General features: G+C 39.0%; 2 protein-coding genes across 4 annotated transcripts in view; both read left to right on the top strand.

The window, feature by feature from the left end:
- The window catches only part of LOC124221597 (uncharacterized), a 33,748-nt gene extending 23,583 nt beyond the window's left edge, over positions 1-10,165 (top strand). Inside the window, exons 6-9 of one of the 3 annotated variants that reach the window (XM_069137184.1) lie at positions 1,037-2,022; positions 7,031-7,858; positions 8,688-10,019; positions 10,103-10,165. In XM_069137184.1, the coding sequence (XP_068993285.1) occupies positions 1,037-1,229 (193 nt within the window). In that variant the 3' untranslated portion in view covers positions 1,230-2,022; positions 7,031-7,858; positions 8,688-10,019; positions 10,103-10,165. Of the gene's footprint in view, positions 1-1,036; positions 2,641-7,030; positions 8,102-8,687; positions 10,020-10,102 lie in introns of those variants that run through there. The other 2 variants (XR_011177465.1, XM_046631778.2) reach the window with 2 other exon arrangements.
- On the top strand, positions 10,030-12,126 carry LOC124221598 (natterin-3-like). The gene is made up of 4 exons (XM_046631780.2): positions 10,030-10,164; positions 10,838-11,037; positions 11,235-11,378; positions 11,776-12,126. Exons 1-4 carry the CDS (start codon positions 10,158-10,160, stop codon positions 11,860-11,862), a joined length of 438 nt encoding a protein of 145 aa, XP_046487736.1. The 5' UTR covers positions 10,030-10,157; the 3' UTR covers positions 11,863-12,126.
- The last annotated feature ends 14,834 nt before the right edge of the window (positions 12,127-26,960 follow it).

Genomic DNA, 26,960 nt, shown 5'->3' with positions numbered 1-26,960 from the left:
ATCGCTTCGTCTTCAACGACCATGGAATAAGGCTGATTGGAGAAAAGTTCGTCTTTTGCTAATAGGACACTGAGTGAAAACCACATGACGTTCATAATTAGCTCATCGTACTTTGAATCATTTCGAATCCCTCTGGTTAATTCGAACCTCGCAATTCCTATCTCAAACTCGGCAGTGTATTTAATTTTAAAGGGTTTGGAAGCTGTTTACATTCGGGTAATTGAGAAATCAATTTTGACTGGGGTCGCGATGGAAACTCGAACGGCTCTCGAGGAACAGATTCGGCTGTTTGGGGTGATACAGTTAGGGAACGTAAGGGTGAAAGGGCTTTGGAACGGTCGATTTGAAAAAGGTGTAGGCAGGTATCGAACGTGATTGTCTTCGACCGGCGTGCGATTCGTTCTCTTTCGGTCGGCCATTAATCCCGGATTAATTACTCTGCTGAGCAGCGTGCGGAAAGGCGAAACAAAGAGTTCGAAACCTTTCCGACGCTTTTCCGCCCTTTGTATATGCGGTGTTGGATCCAAGTTAATTAATCCACCTTTATTTATTAACCCCCCGTGTTACCGCCGACTCGACGTATACTTAATTGCGGACACGCATTTACAGCCCTCTGATTTTTCCGAGCGGTTCCCGTGTGAAGAATGAAATAATGGAACCTTTTTCGGTCGACGTATCGCTGCATGCAGGTCGTTACATTGCAGAAATTCGCGATACCTGTAAAATGAAAATTGCCATCGAAATACGTCAGGAATGAGATAAAGTTTAGAGAAACATTGCAAACGCGTGTACGGTAAAAAAAAAAAAAAAAACGAAGAGAATTTCAAGTATAATCAAATTACGATCAAGATTTGACATTTCTTCGGGGAATTTAGAAGATATATAACTTTTTTCATCAAATCTGCAGGGCCGAAGAGTAATTCCAAAATGGTGAGAAAAATTTTCAGAGACAAAGTGATACACATTTAAAGCCTGTTAAAAAAATTTTGAACGTGTGTGAAATATTGGTGTCTAATAATTATGAAATTCTTTTCAGGAGAAAAGACATGATTAATAATGATGGATACATGCGCAACGTAGTGAACCGGAAGCGACGGATAAACGGAGAGCCAAGAATCTTCGAAGATCGACATGGCGAAATATCTGATGTCTATTTTGACGTCTGCATCCTTGAAAGCCTCGCAAAAAGGCGACGAAAGCTGGGCCAGGCTCGAAGCCCATTAGATTAACGCTAACCGGAGCCCAGTCTAAGCAATCTTCGGAGTTCTTTCGCTCTGCTGGAGAGCCACAGCTCCGGGGGGCGAAATGAGGGGCGAGTCGGGTTGACAAGGGCGAAGTTGATACGGGAATACATACCGAGTGGTGCGGCACGAATCGAATCACTGGGATATTTTCAGAGTGTCGATCAGTTTCGGTGCGATTGAAATCGATTATAGCTTGCGATTGATCAACGCTGTTTCACGTGGCTTGGTAAGATAAAAATATAGGAATAGAAAATTATTGAACCGTGCAACTGATTTTAGAAGTTTGTTAACGGTGGAATTAAACAACATTCGCCGAATGAAATAAATAAAAATTTGTAACGATCGGTGCAGTGATCGCGTTTCCTTGTAGCGATCAGACTCGGTGTATGAGACAAGTCAACGTGGAAGCTCAGATTTCGAATGGAAAATTTAGAATGGGAAGTAAAATTCGGAGTGAAAATTGTCGCCGGTAAGTGGAAAGCGATGAAATTGTTCCTTTGATACGTTACGACGCGAAGTGATCCCGTGATTGTGACACTCCGCACTCGCGGCTTAACATGTTGGTGTCGGGTTCAAAGGAAAAGTTGCCGGGGGAGAAATCGAGAAAAGGTTGTTGGCGGTAATCAGGGCGATGGAAAAATTTCGCCTTTGATGTTTCGCTTCAAGACTGCAGAACGTACCGAGGGATCTGAAAAGGCGATATCATTACGTGCGGAGTACATGAAAAAGATGTTCCGGGAACACAAGAAGTTCACAGCAGTCGTTGACAATAATTAGGGTAATGGAGGATTTTTTCCTTTGATATTATATACATCAGTTTCCTTTTAAGGGTGACTGCTTTCAATCACGCTAAATTTGCCGGTGAATTATTATACGAAGCATGCAGATCTAATGTCGAAACGAGATTCTCCGTGAGGTGAGTTTTTTTTTTTCTTTTTTTTTTTGTATTCCGTTTCTATAATCTCTTCCAAACATTTTGGCGCAAGAACTGCAAATTTTGCAAAACTGATGGCTTTGACGGCTCAAAATGTAGTAAAAATTCAATACGCCTTTACAAACTACTGAAAAAACTTACGCAAATTTTGTTATTTCTAAGTTGTTTGTCACATTTTTGTCGATGAAAATCAGTAGAATTTGTAAAAAAGACAACTAATAAGGGAGCAGGGCATGAGACGCGTGGTCTTGTGTATCCGCCCATATCTTCCTTAAATATACATAATCTTTAAACTTGAACCACTGAATTTTTTAGCCAAAACTCCAGTAAAAACGTTGCAAAAAAGAAAATGTATCTATGTTGTTTCAGTGCTTCACGAATGCCATTTGAATTTTATCCCATTTCCGCTCTGTTTTCGCTACTTATTCGCCTGCTATATTAAGCAGGGATCAAACAGCAGTTGTTAACAGTAATCAATGTAACGAATGAGGTTGAGTTTTTCATTTGATATTTACAATCCGTTATATTACACCGGTGAAGGCGAATTTTTAATCTGGGTTCTAGATGTCAAATTTGGATTTTTTCCACGTAACTAATAATAGAAAAAATTGCTTGATTAAATGAAGTTTGCTTTTGTAGAAACCAGAATGATATTTCAGATTTGAGAAAAAATTACCTATTTTCTTAAAGATTTATTATGAATAACAATTGAACAAACTTCAGTATCGCATTCAAATCACTTTTATTGAAAAATTTTAATGCGAAACTGCATTTTGTTTAATTGTTATTTACAATAAATGTTTGAATAGATAGATAATTTTTCTTAAAATCTGTAATATCGTTCTGGTTTCTACAAAAGCAAACTTCATCAACGTAAAAGAAACAAACTAAAACTATATATATATATATATGAAATAAATAAGGATTTCGGTGATTAATATTTGATGTATAGAATCAAAATTTATTTATTTGAATATGAGTTCAAAAAAATTTTTTTTCTGTCGACTTCTGTTATAATCCTTCATCACTCGCTGGTTACTCCGGAAAAAACCGTTTAAAAAAGTCTACAGCAATGTTATTTGCGCCAATAACGATGAACACAGATGAAACAACATTACAATTTTGTACTACTGTCGATCCATTTTCGGTAATTGCAACGCAAAATCAGTTTTCTCGGTTTACTCTACTTTTTTTTAGTTAAACGAGGCTTTAACGTCAATTTATCATTGCACGAGCATTAAATTTTCGCAAAAGTTGCAAGAAAATATAGCAACAGTGATCGTAATGAGAAAGAATGGTAACGGATACTGGACTTTCCGGTAACAGCTAAAAAGCTAATTTTCATTTTGTACCTAGAACTATATTTTTCGATTGTGGTAAAAAATGAAAATGGTCAAGGACCGAGCGGTAGCCGGAACTAAAAATTTCTCTCAGTGATAGCTGCTGTTGCTGCAAGGCGCGGGCGAAGCCGGCACGCGAGGTCGCAGGATCACGTCGAGGAGGATCCACCCGGTAGAAATGCACCAGGATTGGCTTGAGGATGTTGCCCTGGCAACGCGCGCAATCGTGACCCGGGAACAACGTCTGCACGCCCTGCCCTCGGCACCCAGATCTGCAGGGGTTCCCCTCTCCGCTTCCTCTTTCTCTTTCTCTTTCTCGTCCTGATCCTGGTCCTCCTCTTCATCCCCGTCAGCCGCCTTCGAAAACCGCGGGGAGATTCGCCCGGTAGTCGCGTGCGAAACCGTATCTCCGTACATGACGGAGAGACAAAGGAATCGCCCGCCGTTATGGACGTCGACCTCGGGGTTTTTCTCGGGACAATGGGAATTATATGGGGTAAATAATTCCCAGGTGACGTCGGGCATGAGCGTGCATTCGCTCGAATGATACCCGGGTCGCGGTCTCGATCCCGGAATTTTTTGCGGCGAAATTGCCGCCCAACACATTATGCAATAAAAATTATCGCTTTCGGCTCGATCGGATACGGAATCGATTCAGATAATGGATTGATTCTGAATGTGGCGACCCTTTGAGTTATAGTGATAAGCAGGTATTCTGACCACCTATTTTACATCCATTTTTTTGTGTGTTTGGAGAATTTTGAAAACATATTTCTGTGTCGTTTTTTTCTATTTCTAATATGGTATAGTAATATGTTTTCCATACTCGAGAGTAATTGTTGCGATATAGTGTAAATTATTATTGTTAGAAAAAAATCGATTAGAAAAAATCGTGAAAATTGAACTAACAGTTCATTTCCGAGAATATTAACCCTCTACACATGTATATGTTTTACATAAATTATGAGATTTTGGGTCGCTGATTAAGAATCTGAAATTTGCGTCCCCCATATTGGATCCACCATCTTCAATTGTCGAAATCTGATTTCAGATTCGTATTCGACAACCCCAAAAACAATATAATATTATGTTGTTATAAAAGTTGACTCGGCACAATAATACGTAACTCAAAGGGTTAAGATGGATAAAAAATTGGGGGGAAAATTATTGCAGAAAGACGTCTTTGGTATTTGTTACAAAACAAATCGTTAAATCTCAAAATTAATCTCTGTCTTTTCCACCTCACTTGCCAACAACATCAAAGACGTATTAAAAAGAACGTTTCGACAAGATTGTTTGGCCGTTATCAATTCCCTTCCAAAAATTTATGCCAAAACTTATAGAATAAATAGAGAAACTCGATATCGCCATAGAACGGAGCAGCGGCTCCAATAAACTTTTTGCGATCACTTTCAGTAGACATTTTGAATGGGGAGACTTAAGCTTTCTAATGTTTACTTTTGAACGAACTTACAGTTTTCTTTGGCAAAGTTATATGGAGTGTGAAGAACACGTTGCACCACGTTTGGCAACAGTGATAAGCTGATAAAATGCCTGAAGCTTCTATTTCGGAAAATTTTAGCAGTCTTAATTTACTGCAAAATTTCATCTTTAGACGTGCAAAAATTCCGTATAGCTTTGTGATTCAAATAATGACAAGATTTCACGGGTAAAACTTTTTTTCCGGATTAGATTATTCTTGATTTACTCTAATTCAATTCATGCTTCTATAGAAAGTATCATTTAACTAATGATGTTCAAGTTTCGTATTTCGTGGATCTGGAGTGCTTATAAGTTTGGATCGCCAATTTCAGAGGGAAGCAAGTAAATGATAAGTGAAAAAAAAAGTTTTTCTTCCAATTGCAAAGAATGATCACTCAGATAAACCAAAATAACTTTAACTTGAACCTGAAATGTCGGTTCAACGAAGATCTGCTCGTGTAGTTATTGCAGATAGAAACCGACTGATCGTGTTTCGTTCCATTGAAAAAAAGTGTAAAAATAAATACCGTCAAGAAACACATCAACCAAGAAAATAGCTTTCATTTCAGAAAAAACATTTTTTACAATTGTGCAAGTTCAGAAAAAAAAACCAAGACGTACTTTCAAATTGCGAGAACCTTTGATTTCATTTTATGAAGAAATTTCAAATCAAGATTAACGATTCTCAGCGAACCGCCGTTTATAGAGAATCGCAACGTTGGCGTATTAAAGGCGAGTTCGTTCCATCGAAATTCTCGACCGCTATTAAATTTTAGTAAAATCCAATCAGGCACATCGATCTTATTAATTACTGAAAAAGAAGTCATCTGAGCGTAATATCTGTACAGCCGTTGGACGGCTTGTCCTGAAATTTTGATGATAGATTCGACCCACCAAAATCTGGGTTCCTATTGATTTCTAAGGAAATTCAACCAAGCGAACAGAATCCCAAGTTGCGCAATATTTTCCAACGTAATTCGAACTCGATTTAGCGCACTGATTCCTGAATCATTAGGTGTGAAAGATGATTGAACAAATATTATTCCCAACGTACAATCGTGCGATTGTTAAAAAATTTTCTCTTCCGAATAATTTATTATTTGCCATGTTCTGCGTCATTTAAAAACTTATATTCAAAAGAGTACTTTCATTATTAATGAAATTTTGCAATATGTTTAGTCAACAGAGTTCGTTGAATTGATAATTTTTGTATCAAATCGATCGAAATTATTCAGCTGTTAGATGTTCTCATTTGAACAAGCACAATTTGGCAGACGAGACGAAACTCGTTACACGATCTTTGGCTTGATTGAATAAATATCAATGGATTCAACAAACCTTCTTCTGTGTACACAGGATAATATTTACATAGAAATTTTATTTATTTTATTGTTTCTTCTGGAAACATTTAGACGTCATCTACCTGTTCAAACAACCTTACAATTCAGGAGATGGTCTCGTTGAAAGTTCAAGAAAGCTCTGATTCAATCGAACGCTTTTGATTTTTTAGTCAAATCATAACCGCGTAATACAATCCACATTTATTGTTAGTAAAAGTGCACAACTAAAACAATGTACAAAATCAATTTTCTAATTCTTGAATTCCATTTAACGCCTCTTCCCTTCCCAAAAGAATTATACATCTATTTTACCTTGTTTTTAGTTTGAGTTGCAGTTGTTATCAATTCATCAGAGAGATAGAAAAAAAAAACAATTCACCCACCTTAGATACGTCATTTTATTTCACACTTTGAAATTCCAGTAATTGTAACGAACAAAAATTTTGGCAACGAAAAATTGTTCATCAGGGGAATATTTTGCGATGCGTCAGGGGTTCCAAAAATTTATCTGCAATGTGTGTCTGAGGAACTAAACTTGCGAAGTAATTAATCGAAACACCCGTCGCAATGAATCTCGTAACACGAACCGTAGAGTTGAAGAATAAAGGAATATCGCATTAATTTTACTGCAAACTATGCTCCAGTTCTTCCAAGAATCTGAGTGACAACAATGAATTGTTATTATCATAGAATACCTTCGACTCTGCTGAAATACCGGTGAATGACGTCAAACAATTTTGCGCACAAGTGCATCCGAGCCGAGGCGTTTTATGCATGATATTCGGAGAACAGGAGGACAGTTTCAAAGAATACGAATTTCTCGTGAAGTTCTAACGTTTTACAGTTTTGCAAGCAATGCATTCAAATTCGGATTGTCAACTATGCACAGGAAATGTAAGTACAGAATATAAAAACTTGAATCATGATGATATTTGACAAAGAAGTAACTGAATTTGAAAACACCAAGTATAGAATAAGAAATTTTTCAAAATATAAGGTCTCAACATCATAATTCAGACTTGGCCTGCCTCGTCGACCAACTTCGAACATTTACTTCTGAAAAATTTTCGTCTCTAATTCTCTAACGAGGTCTCATTTACAACTAATAACACTGCGGATCATCGATAACCGTAATTATAGAATCGGAGGATCAAATTATTCCAACGAATTACAGTCAATAGACTCATCAACCGCTGTTGATCAAAGCATTTCATGCACAGTCTGTACATCTGCATCAATATCCTCCGAGTGTGCTCCAGATTCCGAAAAGCTAAAGCCATTATGGATCAAACATACTCGTCTCAGTGATTGGTTTGAAGATTAAATTATCCCGTAGAATTTGCATCGTTTAATCGGCCGCCTCAAAACCACTTAGCTATGGAAAATCCCTGCCAGCCAATCCATACTATCTGCTCATCGGTGCCGTATCACGGAAAGCACGCAAGACTGCCCAAAAAGATATGCCGTTGACATGACAAGGCCGCTGACGGTTTCGAGCACGAGAAACGACAATGCGACGTAAGTCATTTAAAGGTAACTCTAATAATTTTACATACCTATATAATATCGGAGATACAGCATGAATTGCAAATCGTGACTTTTTTGGAAAAACTTTACATCGGCAGTGTTAATGACAAGGAGTGCATGGTTATCGGGACCGTAAGTAAGCATCGTAAGATTTTTGGTTTCCTAATCATTCGTGGTCAAGACACTAGAGCTAATTGTGAGGGACGATGCCTTTGTGTACTTAGGACGATAAATCTGCATGCTTTTTGAATTCGTTCTCTGACTCCAATTCGACCCAATTCTTTCAAAATACGAAATGTATTATAAATGGAAAGGTTTTTTTCATGCGAATAGCAATGTCTTCACTAAATATGCTCGAAAAAAAATCTACATGTACATATCTCAGAAATTTGTGTCGAAACGTTGCCTGAGTCGAAACATTGATTGTAGTTACCATTAAATTGCAAACGTTAACTAGACTGTAGGATTCAAAGACAGTGGGAAGGAACCTTATTTGAATAATATTTTATTTCATAAACTGTGTCGTCGATAGATTAAATACAAAAATTTTAAAATGACACCATATGTTATGTTGTTCGTTTTGTACACTATTTAATTAATTTTTATATTTATTAGATACGAGAACTAAATTCAGTCATACGTAAAATAAATGCCAAGACGTCTTATTCTAGAATTAGAGTCGCTCAATTTTTCTGTATAAAATCAAGCAAAGCCATGCATTAAATAAAAATAAACAATCCTGTATTTCCGCATTCGATATTATTTTTATGCAGAAAATTTCTTTAGCCAGAGAATATTTTAGTTTCGCGTCAATTTTCAGATTTACAATGGAACAAAAACTGTACTCATTGTCAGTACATGTCAGAACTTGTGATACACCATCGTACATAACGCTCCGAACTAATTCGAGAGAACAATTACTCGTCTGCCAATTCTTGACGTTATATTTCGAGAAAAATAACGGAATCAGAAAGTGCTAATTTGCTGTTTATATCGTGTGGGTTTGAATCGCGAAATCGAGACTCGGCAAAACGGTTTTAAGAGGCCGGTATTGATCGACTCATCATTTATCCATTCAAGTAACGTCTACAGATAAGTGAGACTAACCCACGCTTAATATCGTCGAACTTTTGTGGAAAAAAAATATGAATCTAATGATACACATTTTAAAGTGACCGAGTACAAGATTAATAATTACCGTTTAAATACCCTTTAAACAGTACACGCGAACGAGTTTCGTTAATTGACACAGAATGATAACCATCCAATACACCACGCATCCTAATTGTGTAGTAAAAAAAAGTTTTGTGTATAATTGAAATAAACCTGGGCAATTTTGATGCCTCGCATTGAACTTTTCCATTCGTTCGAGTTGCACTACACGTAACAGGGACCTCCGCCTGTACCAAAAAATGTGACAAACTTTCAATGCGTACACGAAATTTGTCTTCCGACGTAAGTCGGCGAAAATTTCCTTCCGTCAATCTTACAATCTGGAGAAACAAATTGTGCATCGATTTATTCCGCTTGTATTCTGATTAGAAATTTTCAGAATTTTTCTTTCGGGTCCTTTATCATGAAATACTCCGATTTATTCTGAATTTTTCCCAGACGCTGTGTTAAAATTATATCCATTTTTTATCAACATACTGAAGAATTCTCTTGCAATCAGGACTTCACCTTCGTTTTTCTCGGTATATTATAAATAAAATTCCAATAACATGTTATAATTCGGAGAAGGTTTATCGCGTATTGAAAGTGAAAGTGACTCAGTTCTGTTCCGACGTCCGCTATCTTATCGGTTTGAATTACCGTGAAAAGCACTAGTGCGTCAATCTCCCAGTAAAAACATTACATCTTATCAGTTACGTATAAATGAACTGTTTCGACGTGCTTGTTAAAATTTTATACCAATCAAAAAAGCTTGAAATTTTACCTACCTGAAACCCTGAATACCAACGCGATCTTCTCGTTACGCGTCCTGGTACTAAAGCAAAATTATCCTTCGAAATTTATTGGATAAATTTACAATCAACGCTCACATCTGCAGGTATTATCTGGAATTTTTTTTCCCTTGTGAAAGATACGGGCTAGTGGGAAATAGAAATATCTTAATCGCTATACCCAGCCGGTCGGCCCGATTTGATAAAACGTACGTAGTCTCCCGCCAATGATAAGGCGTAGCTACATTTATCTCAACTTGACAAATAACCGTTGTACATACTCAACATTTAGTACCGATTGTGGAAGGCTGCCAACAACATTCTACCGGACTTAAACGGATCCAAAAATGCCTGGTGAGTTGATCCGATCGTCCTATATTTCCTTTTGTGCAATTTTAAATTAAGGCTGAAAAATTCTTACACAAGTTTTATTGCTGTTACGTGGTGGACGATTGTGATCGATGACTGCATCAACGAATGTTTGAGTGTATAATTGATTTATTGTCAAAGATATGGAGAGTGCAATGAGAAGATGTGGAGGAGGAAAAAGGTAAGCGAGGTGAGTTTAGATGTTGGCCGAATGAAAGGTGACTCAAGGTTAGTTGCAGTGCAGGATTAGAGGGTGCATTCTGCTGATGGGGTATGGAAGATGAGGTTGTGAGGTGATGATACGAAGAGGATGCAGGATATAAGGTAGATGTAAGAGTGTGGGGAAAGAATGTAAGAGAAATAAGAGTCGTTCTGTTTTCCTTAATACAATTGTTTTAAATGCATGTTGCAATAAATTTGCCCGATGGCACGCTGACATTCGGAAGAAAAAAATTTGCACGAAGATGTAACGTTTTACGTACAAACAGTCTGTTACCGTACAAACATAAAGAAAATAACCTAGGCTCGAGTGGAATCTTCTAAAATAAACTAAGGTTACAGAAATAGAATGGCAATTGAACAGGCTCAGCTTTGCCTGCAAAAAGCTCTTCCTGAATTGTTTTTTCAAATTCAAATTTTAACGGCAATTTGACAACAGGGTACAAATGGGTGCCGTACACAGGGATGCGGGCGACTCTCCCTGGGATGATTTGCGCTGGTCGTGACGCTGACGGCGCCTCTTTGGTCGTTGGTCGTGCGACCCATAACGGGGATGTTTTGCCGGCCAAAGCGAAACCCGAGCATGCCGTCGCGTACGTAGCTTACGGCGGTCAGGAACACGAGAAACGGCAATTCGAGGTGAGTTTTTATCGAGCCCTGCGAAATCCTCCGCTCCGTAACTTCCGAACACTCTTTGGCGAAGGTTCCACTTCTCTCGCGATCGCTGAAAATTTCCTTCGATCATTTTCCTTGTCCTAAAAGGTCACGCAGTGACTGATGCAACTCTTCAATGTAAATACGAAGTGATGTTGGAATAATCGCTTTTGCACATTCAGATTTTAATGCCGGCCGATTTTCACTGGGTTGTTGAACGCAATGGTGAAGTGCCGTATGGCGCCGTGGAATCCGGAACAACACGTACCGGCGAAAAGCTCTACGTTGGTCGTGGCTTTCAGCAGGGAACTCCGACCGTTGGAAAAGTAAGACCTATTTTGATTAAAAAAAAAAAAAAAAAAAACACTTTATTTGCACCATATATCTGTGGTTCATAAACTCTTCCTTATTTTCGTATTATCACAATAGTTCTTCAAATTGGAAGAAAATGTGAATAGAATCATTTGACAAAGGCACATGAACTTTGAGACGCAAGAACGCAATAGATATACACTCGGAATAGATTATCGTTCTCTCTCTTATCGAATGGTTAAGCATTTTTCTTATCGTTCACAGAACGCGGAGGGCTTAGCATAAGTTTGTATGTTATCGTTCAGACATGACTCTTCAGAAGTGTAAACATAAACATACAATCTGTACTTTGGTCACCGGCCCAACTCTCATATCTACAAATTCTGTATCCAACAATTTTTCGTTACGCAGATACATCCGAGCCACGGCTGCCTGTACGTCCCATTCGGAGGAAGAGAGGTAGCCCTCCGAGAATACGAAGTTCTTGTGCAAATGTAATCTGCCAGTTTCCATAGTGAAACAAAGGTATAAGTGCACACGTCAACTTTATCAGAACTTGAACGATGTACTGCGGGTCGCGCTGTGTTCTCAGCTTTCTCGTATAATGCTACCTTCCGCATTTTGCCAATATTCTCATATACATTAGTGTTAATAAATCAATAGAGTATAATGAACCTGTACGTCCTTCAGCACCGTTTGCTATGTACTCAATGCCCTAGTGGTGTATAAGAAATAAATATACGTCTAATGTTGTCGAATCAACTGAAGCTGATACTGCTGAATTTCATTAATCAGGGTCGTAAGAATCTATAGGAAAAATCAATACTGAATGCGTCTTCTTTAACATGGAAACCGACTTTAAAATCCGTAAGTTTGTGCCCTTGTTTTTCAATTTCCTGTGTCCACACTTTAGGACCAAACGATATTAGTTGCACAACACATTATCAGTATCTGCTGCATTACGGTGGTAAACATGTTTACCCGATGATTCGTCATGACGAGGAAAATGCCCAAGCTCGATCGGGATCAGCTTTTCCATGCCATCTGGTGCGTCTGGTACGTCAGGGATGAACAAAGCGGCCGAATTCGCAGCGTTAAATCGGCCCGTGATGCCGGGGTGAGAAGCTACGTACAAAGAGAACAAAAGTCGTAGCCGGCTGCTGCTGCCGCAGAGCACTTAGCGGAAAGCAACAGCACCGAGTGAAACACGACTCGATTAACTCGTCTTATTTCGATTTTCCCGACGTGAAATGAGTGGAATGGTTCCGGTGCAAAACATTTTTGGGATCGCGAAAATCGTTGCCGATGTTCGTTACGTTGACGTGAATTTCGTCGCTACGGTATTTGGAGACGTTGGTTGTGAACATCGTGCAACTCTGTTCAGCGTTTCTGACGAGGGGCTCGCTTTTTCGTCGACGAAGATCGCTCGACGTTCGAACACCTCGCTACCTGCGCGGCGGTAGACGCGGAATATATCTGCAAAATTTATGTCCTTAATCTACCTCGAAAATTCACACTGGTCCGCAGGTTCTTATTTCCGCGTGTAATAATTTAACGGAAAAGATTTGGTGTTTTTATCGCCGCGGAACCAATGCGGAAGGCTCATTTTTTCGCCAACGAACTTCGTACCCGCTCGAACCATATGCCGCATTTTTCTCCACCATTATCTGCAGCGGAATAACAAGTTGGCGGTAAATTGGAATATTTAAATTTATAAATTACATGAACTATCGTGTTATTATTCAATTTATATAAATTGTAAAAAGATATACTTCCAAATTCTAGGATCGACGTGTAGTTCGATCTGCAGGGAATCGTTGGACTTCATTTAGTTATCTTGTCAATTGATTTCTCATATTTTTTTCGTTCAACCAATATTCGTTAAATTTGTTGACCGAGCAGTCTCAAATTACTCGAGCAAATTACTTTTAGCGATCAATTCACTTGAAAGTAAATTAATCAACTTTATTCTACGCCACAGATTCTCATTCACCTGAATTGACGTGTTTACGAAAAAGTAGTATGACCGATAGATTGAATCCCGATTGCAAATATCAACTCCAGAAGGTTCAGAGAGTTCAGGGAACAAAATAAAGAAATGATGCTCCTACTAGATAACCGTACGTACAATATCTTATAACATTTCCACCATCGCCATGATGTTCTACCTGATATAAATCAACCGTCGAATAAGTTTCGTAAACACTTCAGAGTTACAGAGTGTTTCCAGAAGCGAAACACAACTCGGAAGTTAGTGTTACAGGTATGTATGTATATGTGTGTAAGCGCCCTGAAAAAAACTTGAGACAAAGCGAGCACTTTCTACCGAAGACCAAGATTTGGAACCTGTTTTTCTTTTCCCCAACTTTTGCACTTTCGTATGTATAATACCTAATTCATTGCTTCAGACTTTCCGGCAGGCAGATTATCAATGCAATGTTTAAGTACGACGAAGTCGACAGGAAAATGAAGAACATTTGTATTTACTCTTACTTATACAAGAGGTGCTCTATTAAAGTTTATAATTTGTTTCCTCGTAGTTACCGTCCATTCTGGGACTACGTCTATGGCTCTTGTAAACGCAGTGAATTACTCGCCGAATCTTGACGAACAAATCGATTTTCAAATAGAAAGCAGTGGGAAACATCTTTTCTCAGGGACATTAAAGCTGCAGCAGCTAAGGGGGAAATATGAGAAAACCTGCCACCACGCTGAATAAATTATTTAGAAAATATCACATTGGCCGTAATATGAACGATAATTGATCGACGTATCTCTTTTGGCAGATTGGTAATATATCATGTTTTCCGAGTACGGAGTTTCGGTAAGCCAGTAGTAGCAATCCGATTATCTATCCCTCGTCGTTCGTTTTGATAAATAAACCGTTCCCTCCTATAATTTCGAGACCGGCAGTGAAGCGGGAAATGCCCTTGGGCACTTCCATGGGAACCCTGAAGTCTATGAAATTCCCCGTCCAGCCACCAATCGTCATCTCCAACTCGCCCGTTATACCACGGTTAGAAATATCTCAGGCTCTTCGACTGATAAGAAGAATAATAAAATGAAATAAATCGAGTCTAATCCCAGCACACCGAAGCAACTTGCTACTGGTAGGGTAAGTACGGCCTTCAAAATTGAAGCATAATTCGTTATATCAGATTTCCGTTTCGTAATTAAAATGGTAGATTTTCACGAGTCCGTTTCTCCTGGCACTCTGCGATTTTTATCCCCCCTTGCGCTTATCGACATGTTGTTTTGTTGTCAACACAAAAAGTTTTCTTATCAAACGTTGCTAATTAACTAGTACTTTTTTGGGATCGTTCGAAAAAATCATTTCGCAAATGCTTCTGATCTTGGATTTATTCCGTTTAATATTATTATATTTAATTACATTGATCAATACATGTGTTCTTTTCCATTTTTACTGTTTATCAGTTCCAAGATGCTTGTGGTCCGTAATTATGTTACAATTAACGGCAAAATTACTTTTACACTTTTTATCAGGGCACCAAGCTCCTGCCAGTGAGCAACTAAATCTACAAAGACAATTACTGACGGTAGATCAGAGTGGTTCGAGGGCGAGTTGGGGACCTCATAGATTACACGCTGGGCTCGCTAACCCGGAAACCAATAGCGGACTAATTCCGGAGTAATCATCTCGCCGAAGTTTAGTAAGTCTCAAAAGCTGGTAACTTTGATGCCCCGCAAAAGCCGAGGAACATAACAGCGCCGCTTTGTTCAGTCCTCAGGAATAAAATTTATGGATATCAATTTACCCGAAGAAAAATCTCCTCCAATTCTGCAGGGCTTCGAGTTGATAATAGGAATCGCGCAAGTTCATCGACGTTGTTAAAGTGTTCAGGGTCCTCTGAACTCTACTCCGAGTAGAAAATATCCGGCCATTTCGTTTCTTTTCACCGTTTGAATAACGACGTTCCAGACGGAGGATTTAACAGACTCGAGTGTCTCTCTTATTGTTCAAAGTTATTGTACGGGTCCGGATACGTCTCGCGATGAACGAAAACCGGTGGATATATGAGAATTGAAATTGTAGTATCACTGACGTTTCATTTTAATATCGACTGATTATCCCTGCGGATAAAACTTGGAGAACTATCGCTGCAGCGTTTCAGTTTCAAAATATCCCTGCACCATCATGCGATCGGATCCGTCAGGTGCATAAGAGGCAAGGCTTACGACGACCAGAGAGTCTCATTGTCCAGTTTCAGGATCATCCCGAACCATGAATGGTCTTGTCCAATCAACGTCCACTCCATCTCGACACGAAATGCATATTCATTAGTACCTACGTATCAATGGCGGCGATTCAGGTATGTATACATTACCTGGCCCTGGAGTATTGTGCAGGGCACATTAGCGTGCGCATGATCGCTGACAGCGCATCATCCGTAACACGTGCGGATTGGTAATGGGTATTTACGGATGATTGAGTTCAATTTTCAAGCGCCCTTGAGGCTGCGAGCATCAAAGGTCCTGAAATCCAAATGCTCGTTCGCTCGACCAGAACCGCATCAATAGTCACTCTTCTCGGCTTATCTCCAGCCTCCTTCCTATATTGAATGGGTTTGTTGTGCGGTAATACACACGCCGAGCACGCACACGGAAGGCACGCCTACACGAACTCAATACCAAAAAACCAGCCCTGGCTCATCTCTGATTGAATACTCGGGTAGTATAGAATATTCAGAGATTTCTCATTAAGGGTCTCAACGCACGATATCTGGCTTATTGTGAGTACGATGCTTTATATACCTGCGATGATTTGGAAAATAATGGTGTAGTGGAACATTGCTTGATCAAATGGCAGCTTCACTTAATGAGCCAAGCTTGAATAAAGGTCGGGCTTATTCTTTGGAATGAACCATGATACTTGAACGAAGATTCGAGGTAACCAAAACGTCACGATAAATCCTTCGGAGGGCATGACACTCGTCGCTGTAATTTAAGGATGATAAACCGGTAATTCTGACTGCCAGGAAAATCATGGATACAAGTACATCGCGGGACTTGATACGCATCTCAAGGAAGCGATACGTTGTCTAGTGAGATTGAACACGGTTGTGTTTACAAAATTCCGAATTCTTGCTGATTTTGAAAACGCAGTGAAAATCACGAGTGACAAAGGAAATGCAGCATCTGTTCCGTGAGTCAAAACGTTCGCGTAATACGATTCCTGCCAAATTTTCGTATTCCATTATGTCATCCACTCGATATTGCTCGAGGCACACTGCAGTATAAGGTATCAAAATCGAGATCACAGTACATTGCATGTAACGTAGTTACGATACAGTGCCTATAAGGGCTAGAGCGCAGAGGGATGGACGGAAGAGAGAGACTGCAGGGAGTGTTTGGGAGGAGAAGCGACGAGGGGATTCGGTGAGAATCGACATGTGGCGCTGAGTCACAGCCGAGCCAAAAACGAGGGGATCGAAATTGAAGGGGTCTTTCAGCTGACCTTGTACTACTGACAAAAGAGACGAACGGCCGAATGATAATCGTTCAACTTACAGAGCCGACTGAATTACGCACGCCGCATGCAGAAACTGGCGAGTAACGAAGTGTGCCAAAATCGGTACGGCCATTACACCATTTCAGTTCATCAAATTTCAATGGATCGTGATGCGAATCCGCGTTCACCTTCCAAACAATGTCCCATCTACTTGTATTTCACGAAAAACAAACATTTAAGGACCATCGACGTCTTTGACGCGACTATTCACACTTTTATCGAACACGTTAGGCTTCGGCTGAATATTACTTGAAATGCGATTTACCACATTTTTCAAACTGTAATTAGAAACACATAACAACGCATAGTCGTTGCAACAAATTAACGTGATTTTTACACCAGCTTGTGTAGGTCGAAATTGATTCGTTTATCATCACGCGCGTGGGTATTTCCTTGGCCGTAGATCACGAGATCACCTCGATCACAAGTTTGACATGTGTCCCAGGTACATCGCAACCACCTAATTTTGACAGTCTGCAGATTAGATCACTTCCTGTACAGCGACCGAATTTCCACCCGAGGAAGATAATTCCCATCGGACGATCTGACGGCACGAAACCGCAGAGTTAATTTGACAGCATAAATCGCGTGTCCTACTATAATTCCGGACATCAAATTCCAAGGATTTTTCGAGAAAATTTATTGAAGTAATGAATAACTGATCACATGCACGTGAGTGAAACCGAGTTTAGTTGAAAATGATCCTGATAAGTTGCTCCGTCTTCACGCTTTTTGTTTACGAAATCGATAGTTTGGATGAAAATTAAATTTATGGCAAAAATCTACCAGCAATAAAGTAGAAACTATACAATTTACTCTGAACTGAATTTCCGAGAGCCTTATCTTTGGGTATATTGAATTTTTTTCTCCTACGTTACATAATAACGTAACTCTCTAAGGACTTTTGAAAGAATTTTCATATCAGGAGTTTAGCCGTCGAGTAAAGTATATGGTATAAATGTCCTGCAGTGCATACGATAGACGTGATCTCCTACGATTAAAACACGTCGGTCGTAAAATTCTCAAAAGTTTTCATTCAGCCGAGCTTAGTGAACTACACGAAGCTAAAACTTTGAGCTTGGCGCCGCTTCAAAAATTGGATACACAGCAGGTGCCGGAACTCTAAAATAATGCTACAGCGTTACTTCGCAATATATTGGACAATGTTTTAAAAGAATATCTATGGTGAATTTCACCACAAAGTGCGAAATGCTTCAAAAATTCAACAGCAGCAATTCACATGTTGATAATAAACCGAATTCCTTGAGCTGGATAACTTGACATTATTGCTAAGAATTGTTAAATGTTTTAAGAAGTTTTACATACGAATCTACGAAGATTTATAATCAAGAAAAAATTATTCACTAGCGCACTTCGCAACACGCTGATTTAAAAGACTGGGCCAATCAAAATGAATCCAGAAACTTTTTCAGAAACTTGAAGTATTTGTTACGAAAGTAACGAATCAAATTGGAAAATTCAAAGAGGTTTAAATTTAACAAATTGGAAAAACATTCGCATGAATTTCCATCGCTTTATCTACATTTACCTACAAGTATAAAAAATATACCGTAACCTATAAATTTCGGCTTTTTAATAGTGTTTTTTTTGCTTCGATTGTACAAATGAGATTACACTTTGATTTGCAATAAATTTGGTATAATACAATTGACTCCAAAACATATTAAAATCTCGACACGCAGTTATCATCAGTGATTATAAAATTATTATATTATACCTATTATTTTCGAGAGAAAGGCTACACTGTTCCATCAATGGCACGAACGGAGACGGAGTATGAAAAAACAAAGAGTAAATCAAGCGAACGATGTTGGTTGAAAAACGAACAAGGGGTTTTGATACACCGAGATTTATCGGGGCTTCGGTTTTACGTGCGGGACGTCGCAAATTTCACCCCTTGATGTCGTGCACGCCGTCGACTGCATAATTACAGGGTTCGATGCGTGACCACGACCCGTCGCAATAATCCCCCTGCAAGCCCGGAGTTTAACGCGGGGAGCTTTACAAGAATAACGAGGTATTTTTCCCTACCTTTCGCCGAGCACAAAGAACAAGCAGGGGCTGACCGCATTTGCTCAATCAAGGCGGTTCTGGTAATCGTGGCAAATTGCCGACGCTACATCATTTATGTCGTCAGATCTCCGCAGCCTGAATAAGTGATTTTAATTATCGGGATAACCGGGTGCTTTTCTTCTTACTCTCACTTTGTTAGTGTATTTATTTTTTCCTTTTCACTTCTTTCTTTTATCCCGCAATCTTCCTCCTCTTGTGCGCGGATGATCGAGTCATATATTTCCCACCCTCCGACGTCTGATTGAGTTACTTTGAACTCGAGAAGTTGCCAATCTGCCAACCTCACTCGCTGCAGTTCCCGGCCAGTTAAACACTTGACCAACTATCCTCCATCGCCCTTAACTAACCGACCCAACCCTTCGATCGTAATTACTTCATTTTGCTGCAGCTAATGAACCACTAATGGCCTGCTACGTCACCGCGTCACACAGTCGATTGACCTATCCGTCAACCCTCGTCGGTTTTATTAGAAAATAATTGATTCATCGTTTCGCCCCATATTTCTCATTCAACCGTTACTGTGCGCTACGAATCCGATTTTGGTTAAAAACATTTCAACTCCAGTTACGCTGTTATTCTTATTTCGTATTCTGAAATCCTGCAGGCATTCTTTGAAAGATGCAGTTCGGTCGAGCTGATAAAGGAAGAACTGAATGTGATAATTTGTCGTCCCTCAAATGGCTGCGCGGTAAAATTATACGGATACAATGGGGATTAAAAGGAACTACAACTGGCAGTTAATGAACTTTACTAACCGTAATCGTGTCTTGATCTTGTCGGCGATACAAGAAGTTAATAACGAGAATAAATTTCTTCAAACATTCGTAGAAAACAGTGATTTAATTGCAGTATAGGTACCCGAGAGAAGAATGTATACTTGAATCATAAATAATAGTAGATCAGATGTAATAACGATGCAGAGACCAAAAAGTATTTATGTATACGCGGTCCATGTACGATATTAATATATATGATCCATTTACGATTAATACGTGATGCATACTATAAATTTTACAATTTTCCGGGAGACAAACTAGATTACCTACAATAATACATCTACAATATGAAAATGGAAGAATTATTCATTTCGAAATAGGATTCTATTCGACACGCGCTCGATGTATTCCATACCATTAATATTCATAATTATTCCAACAACTTTTCATTTGCTCGCTCGATCTAGAATTCTCGTAGGCATAGAACCGGAACGCTGTTTTAGCTAGTCGCAAGTGGAGTATCTACGTTGGGCGGAGAAGCAGAATTGTTTTTCAAAAAGTGTTCGTATGGAAAAAAATTCGGAGTAGCTGTAATACATCATGGGTGCGCTGATTTTAATCGAGATGAAACGGATGCTTCGTATATGAGACGGTATTTAACAAAGCTTCTTAAAACTTCGAGTGTATTTTAACACACATTTGAAAGGTACGAGCAAAAATTTTTATCATCCGACTGTCGCAGAACAGCAGCGTTATTAGCTGACTCGTTAACTGAAGAATATATCTAGTCAACGGCTGACCATCGAAGGGCCTAACCACTTGAGTCTGGAATCAGCAGGAAAGATAAAATGCGTATTTCTTGTCTCATTGTGAAATGTTAAAACTAAAACTGAAATCATTATGCATCATATCATATCATCGTACGTCATCATCATATATCATACATCATACATCATACATCATGATATATCATACACAGTATTGAAGTTCGAAACCAAAGTTTGGATGTTCGGATGTTCAAAAAGTAACGTCACCAAAATTTGACGTCATCGATTTGAGATTCAGCTAACCGAATTCTTCGGTCTCGAAACAACCGCGCAGTAGAGCGGACGGATGAGAATCGCGCTCCGCAAATTTCGAGTACCGGGTTCTCAACCTCCTGGATCCTGCGCTCGAGGTCCGGTACCTAGTGAAAATCGACTTCCAGGAAGAGCGCTCCATAGTTTCTGCGCTCTAGGTCCGCTACCTGGTGAAAATCGACTTCCAGGACAAAAGCTCCGTAGTTCTTGCGCTCCAGGTTAGCGACCTGGTGAAACTCGACTTCCTTGACAAGCGCTACGTAGTTCTGGCTGTCCAGGTCCTTGACCTGGTGACTTTTGACCTTCCGGACTAATTTTCAAGCTTACAAGTTTAACTAATGGAAACGTCATGTTTTGTACTATCGAACCAATAAGCATGCTTCGGACAACATTTTGAATCGGCAAAAGAACCAAACGACCAGAAACAAACATATTGCAATTGCAATTGGGCATGAATCCTCACACAATATTTTTGACGTGTTCTAATACTCGAAATATTAATTAGTATTCAAGGTATAACCCAAGGTGGTCATCGGTGATTGTTGGAGGTAGTCGGAGGTGGACGAGGAGGAGGACGAGGATTTGTGCACGGTGAGTAAAACATTTTCATGATATTTTGTGGCATTTGTAATTGTATTTTATCTAAAATATTTCAAACTTGTCATGTTTACAATAAATTATTTCAATCCATTTTTCGCGCAAGCACAAATTCAATAGTTATAAATGCGCTAATGATATTTACTATATCATCAATCAATTAATTAATTATATCAATCCTTACATAATGTTTTTGATGTGTTCTTATACTGAGAATATTTATTACTATTCCAGGTATAACCCGAGGTGGTTAGCAGTAGTCGTTGAAGGTGGTCGGCGGTGGTTGGCGGTGGTTGGAGGTGGTCGGAGGTGGACGAGGAGAACAAGGCGGACGAGGAGGACGAGGATTTGTGCTCGGTGAGAAGAACATTTTTATGATATTTGATGGCAATTGTAATTATATTTCATCTGAAATATTACAAACTTGTCAGGTTGACAATAAATTATTTCAATTTATTTTTCGCGTAAGCAGCTGTTCAGTAGCTTCAAATGCGATTATAAAATTTATTATATATTAATTAATTGATTGATTACATTGATACTTACATAATATTTTTTATGTGTTCCTATACTAAAAATATTTATTACTATTCCAGGTATAACACGAGGTGGTTAGCGGTGGTTGCGGGTGATTGAGGTGGGCGAGGAGGAGGACGAGGATGACGAGGACTTGTGCACTGTGAGTATAACATTTTTATCATATTCATTAGAGTAGGAGTAGGATCAGGAATAGGAGTAGGATCAGGAGTGGAAGTAGGAGTAGGATGAGGAGTAGGAGTAGTAGGAGTAGAAGTAGAAGTGGTAGAATTCGGAGTGGGAATAGGAGTAGTCGTAGGAGTAGGAGTTGGAGTAGAGTAGGAGTAGAAGTAGATGTATGCGGGGAGGGGATATTATCATATCAAGTTGTCAGTAATAAGCAATTGCGGGTAAAATATTAGCTTACTTTTGTGAGTATTTATGAATATAGCCTCTATGAATATTCATTGTTGGTATGTAAGGTCTGGCAACGTACCTACTTTCTGTAAGAAATGTTGAAAATTTTTAACATAATTATGTTTCAGATCTGTGCCCCACCCAGTGATCCACTAGTACATATCCTCCGACGTGACATCGCTCCGCTACGTATGAAGAAGAAAAGATTTATTAAGATGCAGATTGCTCCTCTCTTCTTGCTATTGTGCTTTCAGCCATTGTTGTGCTGTGTGTTTAAAATTTAGGACAGTATATAATATAGAATAACATGTACATCTACGAATATAGCACTGCAATAAATCTTGTAGAAATGAGCTCACATTGAGATTTCTCTGTATTTATAACTCGACGCGAGAAGGCAAAAATCAACGTAATGCCATCTGTAAGGTAATTGGACTCGTATTTGCACTACGAGAACTCGTTGGGCATTTTGCGGTGAAATTTGAAAAATTGTTGTACAAGAAATTAAATAACTATAAAAATGGATGAAAAATATTATCTCTAATAGTGAATGTAGCTAATACAGCTTTAACCGTATATTGATTATGTTAATGATCTATTGTGACAAGATCGGAATCAGATAAGCTCTCTAAATACCCTTTTCTAGTCTATTAATTTATATCATGTATATGTAAACGTATATTTCTTCAGTTTGTACCATCACTGCACTAGGATTACCCTTGCCATGTTTTATGGTACGCTTGTGTAATTTGTATATTATTAACCTTACGTTTTACTCTATTTGCGACAAGTTGCGAGTGTTCCTAATTTCTTGGCAATTATTTATGTACATGTATGTGTATATATGTATATATATACTTATGAATGTGTATATACATATATGCACATATTTAAAACTAGACTTTTACAATACACATAAAGGTTTTAGTATATTCACATACGGATTTCTGTGTATAGGTATGCTTGAACTAAAATATCCTTATCTCTTATACGGAGTTCTTCGTAATTCGCATTTGTTCTTGTAACCCAATGTCCTACATACGATGGCAAAAATCGAGATCCAACTGAGCTGAGTCTCAAAGCCCTGTTGACATAAAAGCAGCTATTCGATAGAAATTATAGTTTATAGTTTACACAGCCCATTGCATGATATTTCATTATAAATACATATGTTTCAATGTATTTAGGAATAATTTATCAAATGTACAGAGGTCATGTGCAAATAATAAATAAATTGATTCGACCGCAGTTTGATGTATTCATTAGATAACAATAAATTTAAGCTTTGTTACTTCTTTTATTTTATTATGGATAATCAAAAACATTTCCGACTATTCGTGCTGTGGAAGCATGGGGATTAAACCAAATGTAGCAAAAGATTAGAAACAGTGTATGTAGAGTACGGGTATTTTTCTAACAATGCAAACACGTGCGGCTAGCTTAGTTTTGACATATCTAGAATACCACGCCTTGCGAATTAGCTTTCCAGACAGAGATGAATGATGAATTTTAAGGACTGCATTATCGTTGTTGAATACTCTATGCCTCATGGGAAAAGAAAATCTGTAACGATAAAATTGATGCACCGGATCATCGTCGACTTTAAATTTCGAAATGTCCTACGATTTCCGAACACCTCCAACCATCCTATTTACCGATATTACTAGATTAGCTATGATACGAAAAGAGAAGAATTATTCATTTCAAAATGGGATTCTATTCGACGCGCGCTCGATGTATTCCATAACATTAGTATTGATAATTATTCCAACAACTTTTCATTTGCTCTCTCGATCTTGAATTTTCATAGGCATAGAATCGAAACGCTGTTTTAGCTGGTCGCAAGTGAAGTATCTGCGTTGGGTGGAGGAGCAGAATCGTTTTTCGAAAAGTATTCGGATGGAAAAAAATTCAGAGTAACTGTAATACATCACGGATGCGCTAATTTTGAACGAGATGAAATGGATGCTTCGTATATGAGACAGTATTTAACGCTGCGTAGTGATTTAAAGACCTAGAAAGGTGATAGGGAGAGAAAGAACGACGCTTCTTAACACTTCGAGTGTATTTTAACACACATTTGAAAGATACGAGCGAAATCTTTCATCATCCAACTGTCGCAGAACGGCAGCGTTATTAGCCGACCCGTTCACTGAAGAATATATCTTCAGTCAACGGCTGACCATCGAAGGGCCAGGCCGCTTGAGTCTGGAATCGGCAGGAGAGACGAAGTGTGTATTTCTTGTATGAAACGTGAAAACTAAAAGCATTATACATCATATCATATCATCATACATCATACATCATACATCGTACATCATACATCATCGTACATAGTATTAGAGTTTGATACCAAAGTTTGGATGTCGGATGTTCAGAAAGTGACGTTACCGATCTGAAATCAGCTAGCCGAATTCCTCAGTCTCGAAACAACCGCGCAGTAGAGCGGACGTATGAGAGTCGCGCTCCGCAAATTTCGAGTAACGGGTTCTCAACCTCCCGGATCCCGCTTTTCGGGTCCGCTACGTATTTCGAGTACCGGGTTCTCAACCTCCCGGATCCCGCGCTTCGGGTCCGCTACGCGGTGAAAGAGAAATTTCCTCGACTTCCAGGATAAGCGCTCCGTGGTTCCTGGTGCGTGTTTACAATAAATTATTTCAATTCGTTTTTCGCGCAAGCCCAAATTCGGTAGCTGTCAGTCCGCTAATAAAATTTCTCGACTTCCAGGATAAGCGCTCCGTGGTTACTGGTTCATGTTTACAATAAATTATTTCAATTCGTTTTTCGCGCAAGCCCAAATTCGGTAGCTGTCAGTCCGCTAATAAAATTTCTCGACTTCCAGGATAAGCGCTCCGTGGTTCCTGGTTCATGTTTACAATAAATTATTTCAATTCGTTTTTCGCGCAAGCCCAAATTCGGTAGCTGTCAGTCCGCTAATAAAATTTCTCGACTTCCAGGATAAGCGCTCCGTGGTTCCTGGTGCGTGTTTACAATAAATTATTTCAATTCGTTTTTCGCGCAAGCCCAAATTCGGTAGCTGTCAGTCCGCTAATAAAATTTCTCGACTTCCAGGATAAGCGCTCCGTGGTTCCTGGTGCGTGTTTACAATAAATTATTTCTATTCGTTTTTCGCGCAAGCCCAAATTCGGTAGCTGTCAGTCCGCTAATAAAATTTCTCGACTTCCAGGATAAGCGCTCCGTGGTTCCTGGTTCATGTTTACAATAAATTATTTCAATTCGTTTTTGGCGCAAGCCCAAATTCGGTAGCTGTCAGTCCGTTAATAAAATTTCTCGACTTCCAGGATAAGCGCTCCGTGGTTCCTGGTTCATGTTTACAATAAATTATTTCAATTCGTTTTTCGCGCAAGCCCAAATTCGGTAGCTGTCAGTCCGCTAATAAAATTTCTCGACTTCCAGGATAAGCGCTCCGTGGTTCCTGGTTCATGTTTACAATAAATTATTTCAATTCGTTTTTCGCGCAAGCCCAAATTCGGTAGCTGTCAGTCCGCTAATAAAATTTCTCGACTTCCAGGATAAGCGCTCCGTGGTTCCTGGTTCATGTTTACAATAAATTATTTCAATTCGTTTTTCGCGCAAGCCCAAATTCGGTAGCTGTCAGTCCGTTAATAAAATTTCTCGACTTCCAGGATAAGCGCTCCGTGGTTCCTGGTTCATGTTTACAATAAATTATTTCAATTCGTTTTTCGCGCAAGCCCAAATTCGGTAGCTGTCAGTCCGCTAATAAAATTTCTCGACTTCCAGGATAAGCGCTCCGTGGTTCCTGGTTCATGTTTACAATAAATTATTTCAATTCGTTTTTCGCGCAACCCCAAATTCGGTAGCTGTCAGTCCGCTAATAAAATTTCTCGACTTCCAGGATAAGCGCTCCGTGGTTCCTGGTTCATGTTTACAATAAATTATTTCAATTCGTTTTTCGCGCAAGCCCAAATTCGGTAGCTGTCAGTCCGTTAATAAAATTTCTCGACTTCCAGGATAAGCGCTCCGTGGTTCCTGGTTCATGTTTACAATAAATTATTTCAATTCATTTTTCGCGCAACCCCAAATTCGGTAGCTGTCAGTACGCTAATAAAATTTCTATAACTTTATAATCTTCTCATAATCTTTCTGGTAGATTATATCGATAAAAAAATTATATTAAACCTTACACATTATTTTTGATTTGTTCTCATGCTGAAAATATTTATTACTATTCAAGGTATAACCTGAGGTGGTTGAAGGTGGTCGGAGGTGGACGAGGAGGAGGACGAGGAGGACGAGGATTTGTGCTGGGTGAGTAAAACACTTTTATAATATTTGATGGCAATTGTAATTATATTTCATCTGAAATATTACAAACTTGTCACGTTTACAATAAATTATTTCAATTCATTTTTCGTGCAAGCACATATTCAGTAGCTATGAATAATCTTGTACAATTTATTATATTATTAATTAATTGATCAATTACATTAATCCTTACACAATATTTTTGATGTGTTCCTATATTAAAAATATTTATTACTATTCCAGGTATTACCCGAGGTGGTCGGAGGTGAACGAGGAGGAGGACGAGCTGGACGAGGAGGAGGACCAGGTGGACGAGGAGGAGGCGGGGGTGGGTCGTGGGAGAGGACCTCTCCTCTCCTC

This window comes from Neodiprion pinetum, chromosome 6 (genome assembly GCF_021155775.2).
Source record: "Neodiprion pinetum isolate iyNeoPine1 chromosome 6, iyNeoPine1.2, whole genome shotgun sequence".
NCBI lineage: Eukaryota > Metazoa > Arthropoda > Insecta > Hymenoptera > Diprionidae > Neodiprion > Neodiprion pinetum.
The sequence above is the reverse complement of the archived record's forward strand: the minus strand, read 5'-3'. Positions and strand labels throughout refer to the sequence as shown.

What these genes read in the sequence shown, in the direction of transcription:
- LOC124221598 (XM_046631780.2), top strand. An exon ending in ACGAGAAACGGCAATTCGAG is followed by an intron (nt 11,038 to 11,234) that starts GTGAGTTTTTAT and finishes TTGCACATTCAG; the next exon opens with ATTTTAATGCCGGCCGATTT. An exon ending in GAACTCCGACCGTTGGAAAA is followed by an intron (nt 11,379 to 11,775) that starts GTAAGACCTATT and finishes TTCGTTACGCAG; the next exon opens with ATACATCCGAGCCACGGCTG.